This window comes from Sprattus sprattus, assembly GCF_963457725.1.
Source record: "Sprattus sprattus genome assembly, chromosome: 2".
Lineage (NCBI taxonomy): Eukaryota > Metazoa > Chordata > Actinopteri > Clupeiformes > Clupeidae > Sprattus > Sprattus sprattus.
Genome location: NC_137921.1, coordinates 5096228 through 5117529, shown reverse-complemented (window position 1 = coordinate 5117529; position 21302 = coordinate 5096228). Strand labels below are relative to the sequence as shown.

Below are 21302 nucleotides of genomic sequence, written 5' to 3'. Positions count from 1 at the left end.
CCGCAGGACGAACCACTGGTAAGGAGAAATTGATCACTATCATGCTACTAGCAACATTTAGTATTTGCCATGCATATTTGAATGCAAAGGGTAAAATCCTGCAAGACACCACAGCTATTGGGTAAGGTCTGCAGCTAATCGCATTATGTTAATTGTATCTAATTTAATACTGAACGACCAAGCGAGTGTAATTAGCCCCTTCGACAATTTTCTCTAAAAAAATAATATTTTTCTGTAATATTGTGTCACATACAGTCTTATTTTAGAATGCAGAAACCCTTCTATATGGTTGTCTTTAGTAGGCAAATTATTTAGCACGCTGGTCAGCGATGTCCATTCATTCAAAATCAAGTCAGGAAGCGTTACAAGGTAGCCAGTCTTGGATTTCCAGCTATTATGTGTTCGATTCAAAGTGCTTCTAAGATTAAGCCACCCCGCCATTTTGCAGCAATTTTTCAGATTTTTACTGTGCTCCCCAACCTCACTTGCTCCGTGCGATGACAAGACGGCTTTAGTGTAAAGGTGTAGTATCACAAGTGCTGTAGTCTAATGGACCCCAGCGTCATCGTAAATTATTGGCTTCCATCAAATTCAAATTGGGTCGGAGGCTAAATGTTTTGTTAACGTTTTACAAATTGGGAGGGTATTCATTTAACTTGATTTAGGAGCAACATTAACAGAGACACGAGAGCTGTCACGAGGATGTAGTTTATGTGACATGGCATATGATCAATATATCTCATTCTCAGGAGGTTTACTCAGGTAAAAGAAGAAACCTAAATATTTAATATCTATTATTGTGTTACGTGAATTAGGCCACATATGTTGACGTGAAATACAGACTTTTGCATCCTAATTTTGCACTGGAAACGTTTGTAAAAATTGACAAAATCTCCTGAGAAGTTGTAACCTCTTGACTTTAACTTCCTTTCAAAAGTGGCACAAGTGAACCTTTGTCATGAGTGCCAAAGTGGACCTTGAAGTCCTGCCCAAAGATGCAGATGTTGTCACAGATACCAGCAATGCCCGTTCTTCCAGTGACATCCTGCCACAAAAAGCGCAACCACCAAGCAGCACCACACTCATTCTGTCAGGTAAGTGTCAGTTCTGTGAAGCGAACTAAATGTATCTCTGACGTGGTCTCACAGATTTGATCTTCCAACTGAAAGGATAACCTTGTTTCCGGTCACCCAGCTGGAAAGGTGGACGCACCTCAGAATGCTGTTGAGGTCACCAAAGCAAGTACAACTGCAGACCTAGGAACCACAGCACTGTCACCTCAAGTCGGTGGAACTTGTAGTATTGTCCATGTTCTTGAATGGAAAGAGGGGATGGCTATTCTTCCAGGCAGCAATCTTAAGGTAATCGCACGTTTGGATGTGTTTTTTCAATATGCTGAGAGCGCCTCTTTGTCATTGCTGTTGTTTATTTGTATATTGTTCTGCTGTTAGCTCCAGATGGTGCATTGATTATATTTATTATGAAATCCAGAACCTCATAATGAATCAAATATTGTTTGAAAATTGTATAGGGTACGAAAAATGGCTGAAAATGCATGAACATGCTTGTAACATGGTTTGAATCCTCTTTAGTTTTGTATGAGTGACAGTGGTACACTGGAGGTCATAAGCCAAGGGAAAATTGGTTGTACTAATCCAGTTGTCGAGGGGCTATCTGCAAAGGTGACCAATGCAGATAACAGGCAAGCTGAAAAAACTGGTAATCTTTGACTTAATACACACTATTTTTGGACTGAAAGTCCTCATGTTGTCTGCATTGAGTAGATCCTGTATTCTGTACATCAGTGTATCTTGTTTCAATCTGCTGAAATTTTCACTTCAAAATGTCATTTTTAATTTAACGCATGTCAATCGACAGCAGACACCACTCCCCCGAATGCTGTTGGTGGAGTACCCGTCAAAGTGGAGCGGCTTTTGAAAACAAGCCCAGAGCCAACACAGAGTTCTGTTCCGTGCAAGCCCAGCGATCCCTCAGCGCCCAAAAGGACCTATCCCGAAGAGTTACGCAGAGAGCCTCTGACTGATAAGTAATTAACCTTCTGCTCTTCATCATGTTTAGATTCATTTCCTGAAGGGTTTCCGGTACCTTCTGGTGACCTGTTTATGAAGGGTGTTGTGGTGTCTCTCTTTTTCATGTTCAGGTACATTTTCTGAAAAACGTCTATGGTGATTCATGTGTGCCTTTATATAATGGCCAGGAGTAGTGTTGATAGGGTGGTGGGGCGACAGTCGTTCAGGAGGTAGAGAAGTCTTTATAGTAATCAGAAGGTGGCTAGTTCGATTCCCACTGTCAAAGCGTCCTTGAGCAAGGCACTGAACCCCTCAATGCTCCTGATGTGCAGTGTGACATCAGTGTAAATGTAAAATGTACATACAAACTTGTAAGCCGCTTTGGATAAAAGCGTCTGCTAAATGACTAAATGTAATGTAAATGTGGTGGTGGTGTTTGTTTGTCAGACAGACGAGCGGAGAGAGGATTCCGGGGGGGCGAGTGATGACCTTTGACCCAGAGCTGCTGAAGCCCATGAAGAAGAGGAAGAGGAGGGATTACCTGAGCCCATCAGAGGAAGAGTCTGAAATGGAGACTATGGTAGGACCTTCATAATACTGGAATAAAGAACAATGTGTAAGAGTTTTGCCCTAACGTATCAACACATGATCGGACGGTCGGCGTGTTGAATCAAGCTTAGTTTTCGGGGAACTCTAGTTTCTCTCACCACATTTCTGTTTGTTCCTGTATCACTCTTACTTGCGTCCAGCACCTAAGCCCAACTTTAGTTGGATATGCACACAGTCTCTTTATTTTCTGGGATTTTCATGATCGCCTTAATCAGGCGCCACACTTTTGCGTGCAATTACTGGAAGGCACTTGAGCTGATATTAAAGGACTTTGAAGTCATTTCACTGAAGTTTGGGGAAGTGCTTGAGGGGCCTGCTAGTCATTGCTCAGAAGTGTAATGGTGTTAGTCTGGAGGTGTCTGTTGGCAGACTGTTACTAGACTAGCGTTGTGTCTTCACTTCCAGTTTACGGAAGTCCATTACAAGTACTTACGCAAGTCCATTACCAGTACTTACGCAAGTCCATTACCAGTACTTACTGAAGTCCATTACCAGTACTTACTGAAGTCCATTTCCAGTACTTACTAGTGTGTTGTATTTTGGCGTGGTGATGCAGTGGTTAGCGTCACCGGAGGCCAGCAGTTCACCTTGGTTTGATTCCCAATTGCTTATTGCTTATTAAGTTGTAGTACTGTACGTCGTTTTGGATAAAATCGTCTGCTTGTTTTGGATAAAATCGTCTGCTTAAAACCTGGCCTTTACCTTACTGTTGGGGTAATTCTCGTTGAAATGATAGCTATCATGTAGGGCCATGGCGTTTGGGAAGGCCGCTACGCTGATTACTAATGTAGTCATGTCTACGTTTTTAGCAATGCCTTTTAAATGTATTGGAATGCATGGAAACGATTTGTGTGGATGTGGATGTAGAGAAATGTCAGACACATGTCAGACACATGTGTGTCTCCGATGGCTTGTATAGAATTGTCTTTTTTACATTCACAGGAGGAGAAAAGTGAAGACTCAAAGACAGAGAGTCTACAGAACAGATCAGGTTGGTATTTAAAAGTCGACTTGTGATATTTACGCTCGCTTACCATTACGTTCGCAAATCGCTTACATTTAACAAAATCTTCAGTGACTGTAAATTTTTTACATGTAACTTTTTAACCGTTCAGACAATGACAGCTACATTAATTTCCTTTAAACTGATAAAAGGATTAATAACTAATTGCACCTTGGCAGTGACAGTCCCGCACTTCTTTTTCTTTCTATGTCGTTTTCTATTTCTTGAAAAAAAAAAAAAAGCAGTATTTATTTATTGTTACACCAGGTTTTAGTGCTCTTAGCTTGACTGTTCTCTCCCTTGAACGTCGCTTTGGACAAAAGCGTCTGCTAAATGACTAAATGTAAATTAATTGTAAATGTAATTGTGTTTGTGTCCTGGAGGCCCAGCTGACGGCAAGCTTGAGCCCTGGTCCTGGGATCAGTATCTGGACGAACAGAAGGCTGTGGCGGCTCCAACCCAACTCTTTCAAGTGGTACGGCAGGTCCTCATTTAAAAAACATAATCGATTATTAATAATAATAATAATAATAATTAAAAGGGATAAGTAAGTATGTGTGGCTCTGTGGCAGTGTCTTAATCTGTCCAAATGAGCTGACTTAAATGTGATTGGGCAAGAAAGGTGGACAAATTACACTACAACGCAAGTTTTTATGTTGTGTCTCAGTGTGTATCTAACGTTGAAGAAGACTAAATCTTTGATGATGCGGATGCCACGTGGAACTGAGGTTCCTCACGATGTCTTCCTAATGTTTTAGTCCCAAAGGGTTCCGCAGTGCAAGAACAACTTCCGCCAGGGCATGAAGTTGGAGGGGATTGACCCACAGCACCCGTCCATGTATTTTGTTCTTACAGTGGCTGAGGTAGTTAACAGTAAAGTAAAGAAATGTAGTATTTGCACGTCGTTCTTTAACATCCCGCAGTTTGAATATGTTGTGCTATATTACTGAGTTGCGTTTTGCTGTGCAGGCGTGCGGCTATAGATTACGGCTCCATTTTGACGGGTACTCAGACTGCCATGACTTCTGGGTCAATGCCAACTGTCCAGATATTCATCCAGCAGGCTGGTGTGAAAGCACTGGGCACAAACTTTACACGCCCAAAGGTGAGAGGTCATTTCTTTGAACATAAGCTTTCTTTTAACTCATCAAAGCTAATTTTTATAGAAGAGAATAATATTCTAGATGCTCCCTCTTGTGCATCCAAATATTGCATCTCAGTACGCGGTCTTGAGCTCCGTATTGATTTATATTAATCTCAGTTGATATTGCAGGCTGCAAGGAGGAAGAGTTTTCATGGTCCAGTTATTTGAGGTTCACAAAAGTACCAGCCGCCCCAAAAGAGCTGTTCGCGAGCGCCGGTCGGGTAAGTTTGTTGTGCCGAGAATAAGTACGAGATGTTCTCGTAGGGCGGAATACAGTAGGAGATTTCATGTCGGTGGTGCAGTGGTTGGGTTTGCCGTCCTTCGAGCGCTCCAACCAGGTTTGTTTAACAGCCACCGCGGGATCGCGCTTTTCTTTCTCTATCTTGCCCCTCAGTCCTCTGAGACTGTGTTTCTGTGAAGCTGTGAAAAGTGTTTTTTTCATCACAAGACATTGCTGTCAGCGTTTTTGGCATGTACCTCACTCGTGAGTCACTCTGGATAAAGGCATTTGGCGAAAAGTTGTAGTTGAAAACTGAATGGGAGGAAACATCATATTCTATATTCTATATAATAATTCCATATTCTAATCATTTAGATGTCAGAGATCTCCTTCACATGTTGTTTTAGCTTATTTCTCTATGTGTGAAGTAAAGGTTCAGCTTGCTGGTTGTTTGGTGGTAAAAACCACATTGGTAAAAAGAACATTTCCACAATACTGTATATGCATTGTCACTTGTGTGTAAAAGTATAAATCATGCACTGTAACAGCAGACATAGTACAGGAAACGGTCTTTCAGTCGTGGCTTTAGAATTGCATCATCATTTTGTTGGTCTCGAGGCGTTGTTTTGACAACAAAAGCTAAAAACTGTGCCTTTAAGGATTATACCAGCAAATCTAATCTGATCTTCTGTCACAAATGATTAGTGTTACAGTTCTTGAATATATTTTGGAAGGGGCAGATAAATATGCAGTGTGGTTTTGTATAGTTTTCTTGCACGGACTTGTATGAAGTATTTTTGGGTATTTTTTCAGGATTTATTATTTTAATGTCAGACTGATAGGGAGTGCAGTTTGTCATGCTCCTTGTGTAAAAAGATATAGGCATGGATGAAGACATATTAAATATCGATTCTTTATTTTTCGTCAGACGGATATGGAGTGCGGTTTCGAGGTGGGCATGAAGCTGGAGGCGGTGGACCGAATGAACCCTTCCCTCATCTGTGTTGCCACGGTGACTGATGTGGTGGATGATCGCTTCCTTGTTCATTTTGACAACTGGGATGACACCTATGACTACTGGTCAGTTGGTTCGAAACAGATACAATCAGTCCACAATGGGATGGCTGGGATAGTGTGATAGTGTGCTGGGCTTACCTGAGGACCTATGGGATGTGATTATGTGTATCTTAAAAGGGAGATCTGTCATTTGTCTTCCGTGACGTTTTATTAAGAGTCAGATGTATTTCTTTCCTTCCCGTCAGGGGCACAGGCGGGAAGCAAAGAATAAAGAGGGTTTCTGTCCTTGAGCGCTTCTCTTGGTGAAGCATGGTAGCTAGAGCTCAAAGCCCTTCTCTTGGTGAAGCATGGTAGCTAGAGCTCAAAGCCCTTCTCTTGGTGAAGCATGGTAGCTAGAGCTCAAAGCCCTCTCTTGGTGAAGCATGGTAGCTAGAGCTCAAAGCTCTTCTCTTGGTGAAGCATGGTAGCTAGAGCTCAAAGCCCTTCTCTTGGTGAAGCATGGTAGCTAGAGCTCAAAGCCCTTCTCTTGGTGGAGCATAGTAGCTAGAGCTCAAAGCCCTTCTCTTGGTGAAGCATAGTAGCTAGAGCTGAGCACTTCTCTTGGTGAAGCATGGTAGCTAGAGCTCAAATTAAAGAGGGTTTCTGTCCTTGAGCACTTCTCTTGGTGAAGCATGTGGCTAGAGCTCAAATTGAACGGGAAAAATCTTCATTCCGCCTCTTCATTTCGCCTCAGGTGTGATGCCACAAGCCCTTACATCCATCCAATCGGCTGGTGCCAAGAAAGATGTCTGCCTCTAACCCCGCCACAAGGTGAGACCCAGCCAGCTCATACGAGTAAGACCTGACTCACACTATATGCGTTGGAATGCGTTGATCTGTCAACTGGGATGAAACCTATGACTACTGGTCAGTTGGTTTGAAACAGATACAATCAGTCTACAATGGGATGGCTGGGATAGTGTGATAGTGTGCTGGGCTTACTCTTTATTATTCAAAGTGAATGGGGATCCGTCAACCTTGTCAGATCAACGCATTCCAACGCATATAGTGTGGGCCGGGGCTAACACCAGTAACCAATCAGCTTTGTCCGAGGCATTTTACTCAGTGTGACGTTATGTCTTCTGTTAGACTATCCAGACCCCGGCAGGTTCGGCTGGGAGAGGTACCTCGAGGAGACGGGCTCCACAGCTGTTCCTGCAGAGAACTTCAAAGTGGTTTGTACCCTATCGTACCCTTTCATAGATAGAAAGATAGATAAACTTTTATTAGTGAGGGAAATTCAATTGTCAAAGCAGCAAGGGAGTAGGAACAGGATTCAAGTATATACATAAACATTAAAAAAAACATTTTTTATTAAAAATGAATAGATAAAATGATGGTAAAGGCAAAGGCCTGGTATTTAGCAGACGCTTTTATCCAAGGCAGTTTACCTGGGCATGGGCATCCTGCGGTGGCGGCTGGGAGTCGAGCCAGGGGTCGACCGCTAAGGGGGGTGGCGATGCTAACCACTGTACCACCAATGCCCCTATCAAATATACTCCATCATCTTCATCTTCATCATCATCATCATGACATCAAGCACAGATCTGCCAGATCCATACCAGCTCAGGGGCACATCCACTCAGCCATGACTCATTATCCACCCACAGGTGCGTGTCCTGTTAGTGTCATTGTGCAATGGCCACTGTTAAATGATAGACCTTTGATCAGAGATCTTTTTCTTTTTTTTCCCCACGCACTCTTAGTTATCAAAGCGGTTTCTCAACGAACACGCCGGGTTCATTTTAGAAGTAATTCACATTAATGTGAAAATGCATTCACGTTTCTCTGGTAATTGCACTCATGTACCAGTCTCAAGTTCCCTTTGTGTGTGATGGTTCTTGGTGGCTTCTCTCCGCTGCCATTCTGTAATGGATGCCTGCCACTTCTATCAGCCATTGTCCGACCCCTGGCACGGTGTGATACTGAAGTAAGGGATAATGTTTAGAACGCAGGTCATTGTCGGGAAAATAAGCCCCGACAGGGCGAACAGCACCCCGACGCGAAATAACTTCACACAGTGTGTTATTTGTTACCATTAGTATTAAAAAGCGGAGAAAGCAGAGAAATAGTTTGTCAAAGACGTTGAACTTCAAACATTTAACAAACATTCTTAAGAACACAGCTGCTCAACCGTCCACTGAAACTCCATTGATAGGTTACCGGACTACTTGCTGAGTGCTACGAAAGACTACTTTCCTTGACAGCGGTCATTATTGCATAGCAACGGTCCGCTATCGGTTAATAACGGACCGCAGAACGTTGGGAAGCCCCATTCAAGTGAATGGAGCATTCTACAGGATTAAAAAGAGCCGTGTAATAAGGTGTGGATATCTCTCTGTGTCTTGCATGAAGACCCTGTGTGGGTCGTATTCAAATTTCGTCTGTCCTGAGGTCACTTTCTGGGGCGGCTTGGACTGTCATTTCTTTCATGCTATTCCATAGAAAATGTCTCAGTCCATGTGGTTCAAGTCTGGTTTGTATAAACAAACTTGTGCATCTGTAGTTCAACTGGCAGTGCCAACAACACAAGGTGGCACAGGTTGGACACCCAGAGAGAGCTGGGTGTGAAAATAGATATCTGCAAATGCAATGTTAGGAAAACTGGTTGATACTGGTGCTACACAGACATTTTAAGAAGAATATTCTGCAGTAGTTTTACTTGTGAAAATGTATATACAGTGGGGAAAATAAGTATTTGAACCCCTGCCGACTTCGCAAGTTTGGCCACTTGCAAAGAAATGTGTGATCTAGAATTTTAATGGTAGGTGTATTTTAACAGTGAGAAACAGAATATCAACAAAAAAATCCAGAAAACTGCATTTTATAAGATTTATGACTTTATTTGCATTTGATGCAAAAAATAAGTATTTGAACCCCCAAGCAAACAGCAAGAATTCTGGCTCCCAATGGCCAGTAATGTGCCCAAAAAGCACACAGATTAGTCCTCATTAGGTCTAACAAGGTATACCTGATCTCAACTGGTGACCCGTATAAAAGAAACCTGTCCAAAGAATCATACTTCACACCTTCAACCTCACCACCATGGGCAAGACCAAAGAGCTGTCCAAGGACGTCAGAGATAAGATTGTAGACCTGCACAAGGCTGGAATGGGCTACAAAACCACCGGCAAGCAGCTTGGTGAGAAGCAGATAACTATTGGTGCGATTATTCATAAATGGAAGCAACACCAAACAACTGTCACCCGCTCTAGGTCTGGGGCTCCATGCAAGATATCCCCTCGTGCGGAATCAGTGATCATTCAAAAGGTGCAGAATAACCCCAGAACTACACAGGGGGAGCTTGTGAATGATCTCAAGGCAGGTGGGACCAGACTCATCAAGAAAACCATTGGCAACACACCACGCCGTCATTTTTTGAAGTACTGCAGCACTCGCAAGGTCCCCCTGCTCAAGGAAGCGCATGTACAGGGCCATCTGAAGTTTACCATTGCACACTTGAATGATTCTAGGGAGGATTGGGAGACAGAATGTGGTCAGATGATACCAAAATCAAGCTCTTTGGCATCAACTCGACTTGCCGTGTTTGACAGGGGGGGGAATGCTGAATATGACCCCAAGAGTACATCATACCCACCATCAAGCATGGAGGTGGAAACATTATTGGGCTTGAACTTCATTCCCTCATTCCCTCCCATTGAAAACACAACCTTAAAGATTTGGAGAGGATCTGGAAAGAGGAGTGGACCAAAATCCCTCCTGAGATGTTTGTAAACCTGGTGACCAACTACAAGAAACGTCTGACGTCTGTGCTTGCCAATAAGGGTTATTCCACCAAGTACTAAGTCATTTTTGTCGGTCAGTTTTGGGGGTTCAAATACTTATTTTTTGCATCAAATGCAAATAAAGTCATAAATGTTATAAAATGCATTTTTCTGGATTTTTTTGTTGATATTCTGTTTCTCACTGTTAATATCCACCTACCATTACAATTATAGATCACATATTTCTTTGCAAGTGGCCAAACTTGTGAAATCTCAAGGGGTTCAAATACTTATTTTCCCCACTGTATTTACTGTGATGTGAGTTGCTTTGGATGAAAGCTGCTACATGAATGTAAATGTATGTTCTGTTGTAGTTCTAAGTGACCTTAATGTGGATTATATTGTAGTTTTAAGTGACATAAATTTAGATTTTGTTGTAGTTTTAAGTGACATAAATGTAGATTCTGTTGTAGTTTTCAGTGACATAAATGTAGATCCTGTTGTAGTTTTAAGTGACATAAATGTAGATCCTGTTGCAGTTTTCAGTGACATAGATGTAGATCCTGTTGTAGTTTTCAGTGACATAAATGTAGATCCTGTTGTAGTTTTCAGTGACATAAATGTAGATCCTGTTGTAGTTTTCAGTGACATAAATGTAGATCCTGTTGTAGTTTTCAGTGACATAAATGTAGATCCTATTGTAGTTTTCAGTGACATAAATGTAGATCCTGTTGTAGTTTAAATGTGGTGTCCTCTCTCCAGCGTGCACCCCATGGCTTCCAGGCCCAGATGAAGCTGGAGGCGGTGGACAAGAGGAGCCCCGCCCTCATCAGGGTCGCCACGGTACAGGAAGTGGAGACTCACAGAATAAAGGTCCGCCCTGAACCAATAAGGCTTTTCACTCATTATTGGGACCATTTCAGCAGCATAATAAGCATTGTTATTACTAGAAAATGAGCGAGCAAGTTCTCTATTTTCCTGTTTTCTAAATTCCCCATATTGTTCTAATGGATAAGGCAGACAATATTTCAGTATTTTTAAAGTCTATCCATTTGTCTTATTCCCTTGTAACCCCAGGTGTATGACCATGGGCACTACACATGCTGCATGCTACATTCAGATTTGTATGAAAACCAGTACAATGAGCACAACATTTTTTTTTTTTTTCATTATTGAATTATTTTCTAGTGTAATAATGCTCCTCTTCCTGTGGCGTGTTCAGATTCACTTCGATGGCTGGAGTCATGTGTACGACGAGTGGGTCGACTCGGACAACCCTGACATCCACCCGGCTGGCTGGTGTGAAGGCACAGGGCATGCAGGCCTGAAGGCGCCACCCTGCCAGTCTAGCAGCGAGCCGCCCGGTAACCTTATCTCCTCTCTTTGTGGATCTATTTGGCTATTACAAACACCACATGAGCTATTGACAGTATGAAATTGTAGTGGTTTTCACAGAATGGTGTGCTGTTTTTTCGGTTTAAGGTGTGTGACTTTTTGATAAAATTGATGAAAGTAAAAGTGAAGTTCTGTATGCGGTCTTTCAGTGTTCTTTTTTTCTTTTTAGTTAATTTTTCCTCTGTGTTCCTTAAAGCGTCTATGGAGCTGTCGGTGTTCTTAAATGTGTCTATGGTTCTGTGGTGTTCCTAAATGTGTCTGTGGTGTTCCTAAATGTGTTTATGGTGTTCCTAAACGTGTTTATGGTGTTCCTAAATCTATTTATGGTGCTGTGGTGTTCCTAAATGTATCTAAGGTACAAGAGAAGTTCCGGCAGCAAGCCAATCGAACTTCTCCCCGCTGCCCTACAAAGCCATCAGCCACTCGCGAAACACCTCCAAGTACAGCTTCCACCACAGGTAGGCGGCACATCACCACCCTGGAGCCCTCCTCGCACGCACTGCATGCACACACACTGCTCACACACTGGTGTGGCGGTCAGGTGACTGCAGGACACCTTTGCTTTGCCCTGTGTGGTTGCCACATTTCTTGTTAGTCCCCCCCCCCTTAAAAAAACATGTCACAAAAATATAATCAAGATATCCTGTAGGTGTGATGTGGAATGTGGGACAGGAAATAGTAATGGCCGTATTTGGTCATTCTAACCTACAGGAAGTGTCCTACGCCGGGGTGTGACGGTTCTGGTCATGTGACCGGTCGGTTTACAGCGCACCACTGCCTGTCTGGGTGTCCGCTTGCGGAGAGGAATCAGGGCCGGCTCAAAGCCGAGCTGTCCGACACAGAGGGCTCCAAACGGAACCTTCTGGTCTTCGGTCAGCGGTCCAGAAAGTCACGCTACCACGGCAGGTAACCATGACACCATTGTTCTTCAGTCAGATGCTGTGCGGTTCTGTGTGAGGAACTCATTTGTTACAAATTTCAGCGTTTGGAAACATTATCTGAGGCAAGAAAGTGCCTTTTTATATATCACCTGTCTGTGTTGGTGAGATGCTGTGACCAAATATGTTCTCTTTGTGCGTGTCATCAGGATTGGACGTCCCCCCAAGTACAGGAAGAACCAGCAGAGGAACTATCAGAGTGAGCAAAGTATTTTGTTAAATCCTCACGCTAAATTTAATGTATTTATTTTTATTTATTTAAAAAAAAAATACACACTGCACAGTCGGAAGATTCAGCCCATCTCAACACTTGATATAGTGATTTATTGATTTATTTATGTGTGTGTGTGTGTGTGGATATGAATCTGCCTTTGTGTATTTGTGTATCTGCGTGGGTGGGTGTTGGTGTGTGTGCGCGTGTGTGTGCCCGTGTGCTACAGCAGCCGTGACGACCGAGGGTGTGTACCCCTCCCTCTTCATGTCGGCCCTGTCGGCCCATCAGGACCGCACCCTGTCCCTCTGCTGGGAACAGCACTGCAAGCTCCTACCCGGGGTGGAGGGCATCCATGCCAGTCAGGTGGCCTGCTGGACAGTGGAGGAGGTGCGGCACTACTCATGACTTAATGTTAGATTTAGGGCCCTCAGCAGGTCTTAGCACCATCATCTCATCTAGGGTTGGAGAGAGAGCAGAGCATCATCGTTGTGGTAAGAAGCTACGCATGATCGAGGGGCAATCAACCAGTTTACCCATTGCTACTTTAATGGAGCTTGAGTTGTTTCCCTTCCGCATTTGGCAATCCTCATTGCATTTTCATTTAGGTGTTGGAGCCATTTAAAAACATGGATAGATTTTTTTAGATAGTGTTTCATATAATGTAACATATTAACATATGTGGTGTATATGTAACTTTTTACAGGTTTTTGGCTTTGTACATAATCTAACGGGGTGTGAGGAGCAAGCTCGTCAGTTCAAGGATGAGGTAAGATGAGTGCTTTTATTGTTTTTTTTTTTTTCCGTTATTGTTCTGACCATTGACCTTTCACCCTGACTGAGAGTTGACTTCTTGTCTTCTAGGGTATTGACGGAGAGGCGTTCCTACTTCTGAATCAGACTGACATTGTCAAGATCATGAGCATCAAACTGGGCCCGGCCCTGAAAATCTACAACGCCATTTTAATGTTCAAGAGTACTGACGAGGGACTCAAGTGATCGCTCTTGGCATTCCGGTGTATGTGATCACCTCCCATCGTGTGCCAATTCATTTTCATTTCCCATGAAGCATTTGGATATTTACTTCAAGTCCCTCAGAGAGAGAATCATTTTATGTCATACATGTTTTCATGGGACTCTGCTGTGAAAAGAAACATAAGTCTGCCGACTTTAACTACAGATTTAATAATGTGAAATGTTTATAATGCAATTTCACTCTGAGAGGAGATGGAAACAACCACGTTGACTTAAAAGATGTGTCTGTGCAGCGTGAAGAGAATTATTGATGCACTTTACATGTTCATCCACTGGGTGGAGCTTATACGCATCCTGAGCCAGCTGAAGCAAATTTGAAGTCCTGCAAGATTGGTTTCAGTACATCTACCTGTTATAAGTACGTCTACCGTATTTCAAACTGTTTTATCGATGTTTGGTTTTCGATAATGGTTGAAAAGCACTTAGGTATATTAGGTCAAATAAACAGTTTGGTATTTCGGAACATTTTTGGTTTAAGAGCATAGCGAAGTTTTGATGTTGTAGATTTGTTTGTATAGGACCAAATTCTCTCTCTGATGGAGATATTTCGTCCCGATGCAATTATTGGTTTAAACTGTCATTCAGTTCACACACTTCAAGAAATCAATAAATGTTAAATGTTAATTCTTTGTATTGTGCATGCCATCTTTGAATGGTGGTTATTTTTTCGAAATTACATTGGGTTACTGGGGGGGAAATTAAAACCGGTAGTAATTATTTACAGATTCTTTGCTTATTTGTGCTGTATTCTCAAAGAAAGACTAGAAGTGTCATATCAGCAACCCTCCCTCCGTGGTGGTCTCCGATAACAAAGTGTAGATAAAACGCCTTTGCTAGAAGTTCTAAACTGCTGCTTCGTACAGTAGGCTAAACTACAGGTTGAATCTTTAGAAGGTAGCGTAAAAGGTTTCCAAAGATTAAGGTGAATTGATTTATTGAAATAAACTGTTAAGTTACGGTGTTATAAGCAGGTAACATATAGCCTATTTTACGCCAGAGCTGAAAGACAGTCGTGCACCGTAGACTGCAGGCTACACCCACACACTTCCCCCCCTCTTCATGTCCATATGCGGGGCTTGGCTGAGGTCGAGAAGGCTGGTGTCTTGCTAATGATTGACTCCGTCGCGGAAGGGACAGGTTTCGTAGTATGACGTGACCTTCACCTCACAGTGAAATGCAATGATGCAGTGTAGACAGCCGCTCTGCAATGTGAGTGCGAAGTTCTTCCTCCAGCTGTTGAGTAGTTAGGGCTACCTGACTTTTTTGTTACGTGGATCGCAAACTGCGACAGGTAAGTTATTTTATTCCAATTTTTAGTGTCCATTGGCTACAGCGCGAGATGTAGCCCAGTGTGTAAGTGCATTTGGGTGCAGCTGTTTCACGTTTTCGTGGACCCTACTTTTTTATTCTTCAAACTAACTTTTAAGTCCATACTGTCAGTGTGAGATAGCCTATATCAATAATGTCATCCAGCAGGACTCAAAATTTAAAGGATGTTGTAGTGTTGGATCTATGGTCGGTAGTCCATTAAATGGGAAAGTGAATTTCAAGCGCAATGCTTCAGCAGATTTCAAAGCAGTAATGCTGACATTATACATTATGGTTTCTGTCTAGTTCAAGTCACTGAGAACAAAAACGGAGGCATGTTTTATCGCCGTTAAGAAGCTGTCTGCCTGGCTGATTGTCGCTCCTTAAAAACAAAATGACAAGCACGACTGCAGATTTAATCAGTTCACATCAACACGATGTTTACTATATAAACATGTTCACTGATATGAACTCTTAAGGTGGCCCACTGTCTTTTTATTATGCACCTATGCATGTTACAAACTAGAATATCCAGTTTCTCAGGATATTATTTTCACTGACAGCAGATTCTTATCGATGAAGAGCCAACAAAAGGTCCTGACATGTGTGTTATATTTCAATATAGCTCCTATGTAAAATTTGTCTGCAGGATTGGAATGGATCAAAATCATGGCGCATTGTAATGAAGTAAGCTTACTTTTCTTCACCATTGTACATAAACAATTAATACGGGCATCAGAAATGTGGAGTTGCTTGTACCAGAATTGTATCGTTTTTGCCAAAATCTCAAATTTGGTTCCTCAGCTTTCACCTACATCGCCCAGCGATGTCAATCTTGGAGCTTCAGCCAACCCCCAGTGAGTAGTTGTTAGCTTACTAATAACACCTGACTATTTCAAGCTTTTAAACTTAAATGTAATGAGGGACGTACTTCTATTAAAAATATTAAATCTTACAGGGAAGAAAATACATGAATTTTGTTTGACAATAAATGGACACTCAGCTTAAATCCTCTTTTTGTCCTTTCAGTGCTAAACCTACTGACTTTGATTTCCTTGCTGTTATCGGAAAAGGGACGTTCGGAAAGGTAAGGGAGACGGCACAGCCTCTCCCATTCAATGGCTGCACACAGCTTTCAGAAATGATTAACCTTTAAATGGAAATATGACGAGGTTCCATGTAAATGGGAAAAAAAATGGTTAAGTATAAATGCATTGGGCTCACTCGCAGCTCTGTACACTTCATATAGATGTTATACAGATTTATGCTCTTTTTCTGTCAAATCAATTTCAGGTCCTGCTTGCCAAGCTGAAATCGGATGGAACATTTTACGCAGTGAAGGTTTTGCAAAAGAAAGTCATACTGAAGAAAAAAGAGGTGTGAACCACTGAATGACAGTCACTTGTTATTAATTTGGCTTTCAAACAAGTGCCTCCACATGCCATATAACCAGTGTAACGCACACAGTTTCTGCTGCTCTGGAGATCCAGTTTAATCTAATCTCATGTTGTTCTGTTCTTTGTACCGTGACAATCTTTTTTTTTTTAATAGCCTTTGCTCCATGCAGCTGTCTACCATGCTTGTTGTTCGTTATGAGTCAAAACCACAGTGCCAACCCTTCCTCCAGGGCATACTGATGTTATGTAATGCATTCCTCTTGAATATCAATGTTGCCACACAATTTGTAGCAAGAACATGTCAGATGTATTATATCTGATTCGATTGTATCCCTGGTTTAAATGTTTGATTTGAGTAGATCTGATTGGATTACACTACCATTTCAATGTTTTCCACACTGTTATGTAAACAATGCACTGGCAGTCATAGGCACTGTGTCTTCGTTGCCGTGGACATAATTGGTCTGAAATGTCTTAGTCAGATGTCCATCGCGTCTCCCTCTGGTGCCTTCAGCGCACAGTGGCGTTGTTCGGACCGGCTCTTTTGTCTCGTGTCTGGTAACAGTGGCGTTGTTTTGGAAAGGCTCCTTGTGTCGTGTCTGGTGACAGCTGCTTTTCCACATTCTGATCCCCTTGCCCACCTCCTCAATGCCGCTTTTGTGTGCCCGCGCAGCAAAAAAACATCATGGCCGAGCGGAATGTCCTGCTGAAGAGCCTGGACCACCCCTTCCTGGTCGGGCTGCACTACTCCTTCCAGACACCCGAGAAGCTTTACTTCGTCCTGGACTATGTCAACGGAGGAGAGGTAGGGGTCAGAGGTCAAGGAGCAGCATAGGGGCAATAGAAATAGTAGTAGCAGGTGTAGTAAATTAATGTAGGGGCAGCATATGGGCATTAGTAGTAGTAGCAGGTGTAGTGAATTAATGTAGGGGGCAGCATAGGGGCAATAGAAGTAGTAGTAGCAGGTGTAGTGAATTAATGTAGGGGGCAGCATAGGGGCAATAGAAGTAGTAGTAGCAGGTGTAGTGAATTAATGTAGGGGGCAGCATAGGGGCAATAGAAGTAGTAGTAGCAGGTGTAGTGAATTAATGTAGGGGGCAGCATAGGGGCAATAGAAGTAGTAGTAGCAGGTGTAGTGAATTAATGTAGGGGGCAGCATAGGGGCATTAGTAGTAGTAGTAGGTGTAGTGAATTAATGTAGGGGGCAGCATAGGGGCAATAGAAGTAGTAGTAGCAGTTGTAGTAAATGAATGTAGGGGTCAGCATAGGGGCATTAGTAGTAGTAGCAGGGGTAGTAAATTAATGTAGGGGTCAGCACAGGGCTATTAGTAGTAGGAGCAGGTGTAGTAAATTAATGTAGGGGGCAGCATAGGGCATTAGTAGTAGTAGTAGCAGGTGCAGTAAATGAATGGAGGGGATTGGACCCTACATCAGTTCAAATTACCAGTAAGATTATGGGACTTCATAACTGACATTTTGAGCATTTGCAAGGAAAATTTGAGTTGGCTTGTGCTTCTATGGTTCTAAATATACTTTGATTTCCGATTAATGAATTGATAGTTCTGGTAACGCTGGTAACAGTGTCTTTCTTTCTCTTCCAGCTTTTCTTCCACCTGCAAAGAGAGCGGTGCTTCTCCGAACCGCGAGCTCGCTTTTACGCTGCAGAGTTAGCCAGTGCTATCGGTTACCTGCACTCTCTCAATATTGTATACAGGTTGGTAAGCACCGCACACACGCTGTGTCCACGACTGGCGATGGATTTGATCGCTCATATATGGTGCTGGGTTCATAGGGTTGTCGTTCTAAAATGATCTTATGTTCTTTAAAAAAGGGATTTAAAACCAGAAAACATCTTGTTGGATGCCCAGGTAAGAACATTTCGGTTGATATGACTCCATTGGCATTTTGAAGAAACCTGCAGTAAATGTAATCACTGTCGTGGGATTATGATCTGTCCCAGGGCCACATAGTTCTAACTGACTTCGGCTTGTGCAAAGAGGGGATCGAACCAGAGGCCACTACAAACACTTTTTGTGGTACCCCAGAGGTAAGAACTTTATGTTCTTTTCTATACAGGACAGTAAAATAAGTTTCAGACATGGGATGGGTTCTTATGTTTACTAGAGCGTTCAGTGGTATCCATAGCAACGAGTGTCATCGCCGGTTAGGTCAGTTTAGGATGCGATCACAGTAGAATAGTTCCTTTGTCAGCTTCTTCATGTTTCTGTGCCGTCCACTTTTCCTCGTCTCACAGTACCTCTCCCCTGAGATGCTGAGGAAGGAGCCCTATGACCGCACGGTGGACTGGTGGTGCCTGGGAGCTGTGCTCTATGAAATGTTGTTCAGCCTGGTGAGTGTGAATGGGAGCTAACAAAATCCAAGATGGCTGAGACGCTACAGAACTTGACAGCTTCTGTCTAATAGGAATCAATGAAACACCCTAGCACGTCGAAAAATTACGCCTGATAGGAAGCAATGAAACAACCTTGCATGTCGAAAAATGACGCTAGAAGGTAGATATAGCGTCAGTTTTTGACGCCATGGGCCACAGACCAAGCTTCATATTTTGACGAGTTGGGAATGAGAACGTGTTGTCGTTACATAACATACACTAATTTAAACCAACACTTCAGTCCCACACAACCAGGATTAAATTATTGTGAATGCATGTTTTCTTCCCCCAGGGCTTATATTCCATGGAAGCTGAGCTCGACTTTGTTAGCTTTTTAAATACTGGCTCTTTGCATGTGGGTACCAGTGTAATAAGACTGGACACAGTATTGGCTCTATGATTGGCCTAATCGTGTCACTTTCATATGTCTGTCACAGCCTCCATTCTACAGCCGGGATGTCGCCCAGATGTACGATGGTATTCTCTTCAAGCCACTACGCCTGCCTCCTGGGAAGTCTGATGCTGTGTGCCATCTTCTCAAGGGGCTTCTGCAGAAAGACCAGCGTTGCCGCCTAGGGGCTACTTCTGACTTTGTGAGTGAAGAGTTTTTTCCTGATTGTTGTGTCACAAAAATAGAATATATACCGTGTGCATATTCACAATTTGACAAACTTATTTTCAGTTGGAGATAAAAAACCACATTTTTTTCTCCCACATCAACTGGGATGACCTCTGTAAGAAAAAAATCACTCCTCCGTACAAGCCCAACGTGGTAAGTGTGCTGCTTCTCTCACACAAACAACAGTGTTCTCTTGATGTGTTTTCCTCTGAACCCATTGAAAAGTACTGTCCCAAATATGTGATCAGAATATTGCTAACTGAAGGTTTCATTTGTAATAATTAACTAAAGTGACTGTGGTAAATGGCGGTCAGTGTACGCTCTCCACTATAAGATTCTGGAATTACTGGCAAAAAACTCTTTATGAATTGCTATTTATTATCATTAGATGTGGCAGTTAGTGTGCACAGCAACTTAAGTTTTTTAGCGGTCTGGTGCTGCGTCGTCTGTCTCGTTTTTTTGTGACAATGACAATAAAGTACTTTGGAACTCACTCCTGAGTCCTTCTTCCACAGAAGGGCCCAGCAGACATTCAGAACATCGACCCAGAGTTCACCCGAGAGATGGTATCCAGTTCGGTGGGCCGCACTCCAGATCTTGCCTCTAGTTTTGCCACCAGCGGCTCCGGTGGCGCCAGTGCTTTCGTTGGCTTCTCTTATGCCCCTGGTGAGGACAGCTTTCTCTGAGTGTGCTCATCTCAGCAGCTCTCATTCACCTGGGCCCTGCCATCATGGTGCTCAAGAGTGGAGGAAATTACTGAAAGCCCACTTTTCATTATATTGTACATTGGCGGACATTGAGGGAGGGGGTGCTAATGTGAACATAAAAGCTGGTGATTACAAATGTATACGTGATGTGTACCTTTGTCAAGGCGGAATGGGGTTTCCATAGAAACTAGTGATTCGGCTTATTAGTAAATGCATTGGTGTATTTGAGTCACAAAGCAACTCCGACTTGCTGTGTTGGAAGAGCTATTCCTTTCATGTGAACGCCATATTGTGCATTAGAAAACCCAAACTGGTTTTATACAATTCATCCCAACTCAGGACTCTGTCAACCCTTATGTGAGCATGTGATGGATTTGTAGTTTGTCACTGAGTTAATACTGTTTGTTAGAGTGCAATATTTGTAAACTGTATTGTTTTCAGTATGGGCTGTACTTTGTCAGGCTGTGCTTTGCAAATAGTGACCAAATTAATTTTCTGTGCATAAAAAGAAATCATTGGTGAGTAGAACAATGATGGCTGGCTTCTTAAAGTGTATGTAATAATCTTTTATTAAATTGTGTATTAATGTTTAACAACCACCGATTTACAATAAGTGACTGTTATTTGACTAATATTTGACTATTTCATTTTCGACTTTGAATCCATGTATTACCTGGACTTTGCACATAAAGCCCTTGCCCTTTGTAAGTAGGATAACAATCTGAACAAAAACACTGCCAGTGATCTAGATCCAGTTGATCCAGTTCAAGACAGACCTTACAGTGAGACAGAGCTTACAGCACTGTAATGTTTATGAGATACAACATCACAAAAGTGACGTATGGCATGACCCCCTACAGGCATGCGCAGGTTAAGTGTTCAGCGGAGCAGAGCCTGCGAGTACATGTACAGTACAGTTCTATATAATTGCCTTCATATCAGTAACTCATCTTTCTTGAACACTCTGTCTGGTTATTAACAACACACATAACTAGAACATCACAAGCACCGCATTGTGCTACTTTAAAAGGCATATCAAATGAATCTGTTTCACCTCGAACAATGACACAATAATGTATTTGGGAGATGAGCCACACTCCTAAATCTGAGATGTCATATGAACTGTGAAGGATAAATGCCTCTGAAGACACAGTACATGCTAGCTTGGACAGGGGGGAAAAGTCCCAGTAATGCTTGCAGTGGTGCTATTCATATGCAAAGCAGGGGCATCTAGTCACTTGGCCCTGATGTAATCTATTGAGTCCCCAGACACTCCCTGAGATTCCCTTACGACCAATTTACAAACCTTAGTGAGCAAATGCTTTCAACAACAGAGGGCAGAGCAAACGAAGAAGTAATAATTGAACCCAGATATTAATCATGTCTCATGATGCAGTGTATGAACATTGATAAAATATTGTGCTGTCAGTGAGCATTGCCTCTGCCTTTGAAAATTAAAAAAAAAAACAATTACACTAAAGGAGTCATTGTATTGAGTAGTGCAAGTTAATAT

The 21302-nt window shown here is 42.5% G+C and overlaps 2 protein-coding genes across 2 annotated transcripts; both read left to right on the top strand.

Moving 5' to 3' along the window:
* Positions 1-958: 958 nt before the first annotated feature.
* l3mbtl1 (L3MBTL histone methyl-lysine binding protein 1) lies at positions 959-13365 on the top strand (the record flags this gene model as incomplete). The annotated part of the gene is made up of 19 exons (XM_080833437.1): positions 959-1094; positions 1879-2047; positions 2478-2610; positions 3582-3630; positions 4032-4117; positions 4401-4505; positions 4612-4747; positions 4916-5007; positions 5935-6086; positions 6757-6833; positions 7152-7237; positions 10550-10660; positions 11010-11151; positions 11538-11640; positions 11894-12088; positions 12270-12319; positions 12564-12721; positions 13038-13100; positions 13196-13365. 19 exons carry the CDS (start codon positions 959-961, stop codon positions 13328-13330), a joined length of 2178 nt encoding a protein of 725 aa, XP_080689563.1. The 3' UTR covers positions 13331-13365.
* Positions 13366-15343: 1978 nt separating this feature from the next.
* sgk2a (serum/glucocorticoid regulated kinase 2a) lies at positions 15344-19836 on the top strand (the record flags this gene model as incomplete). The annotated part of the gene is made up of 12 exons (XM_080832439.1): positions 15344-15361; positions 15479-15531; positions 15704-15761; positions 15968-16051; positions 16745-16876; positions 17673-17785; positions 17903-17939; positions 18032-18118; positions 18326-18421; positions 18901-19056; positions 19146-19235; positions 19598-19836. The coding sequence occupies 12 exons, from the start codon at positions 15344-15346 to the stop codon at positions 19766-19768; spliced, it is 1095 nt and encodes a 364-aa protein (XP_080688565.1). The 3' UTR covers positions 19769-19836.
* Between the last annotated feature and the right edge of the window lie 1466 nt (positions 19837-21302).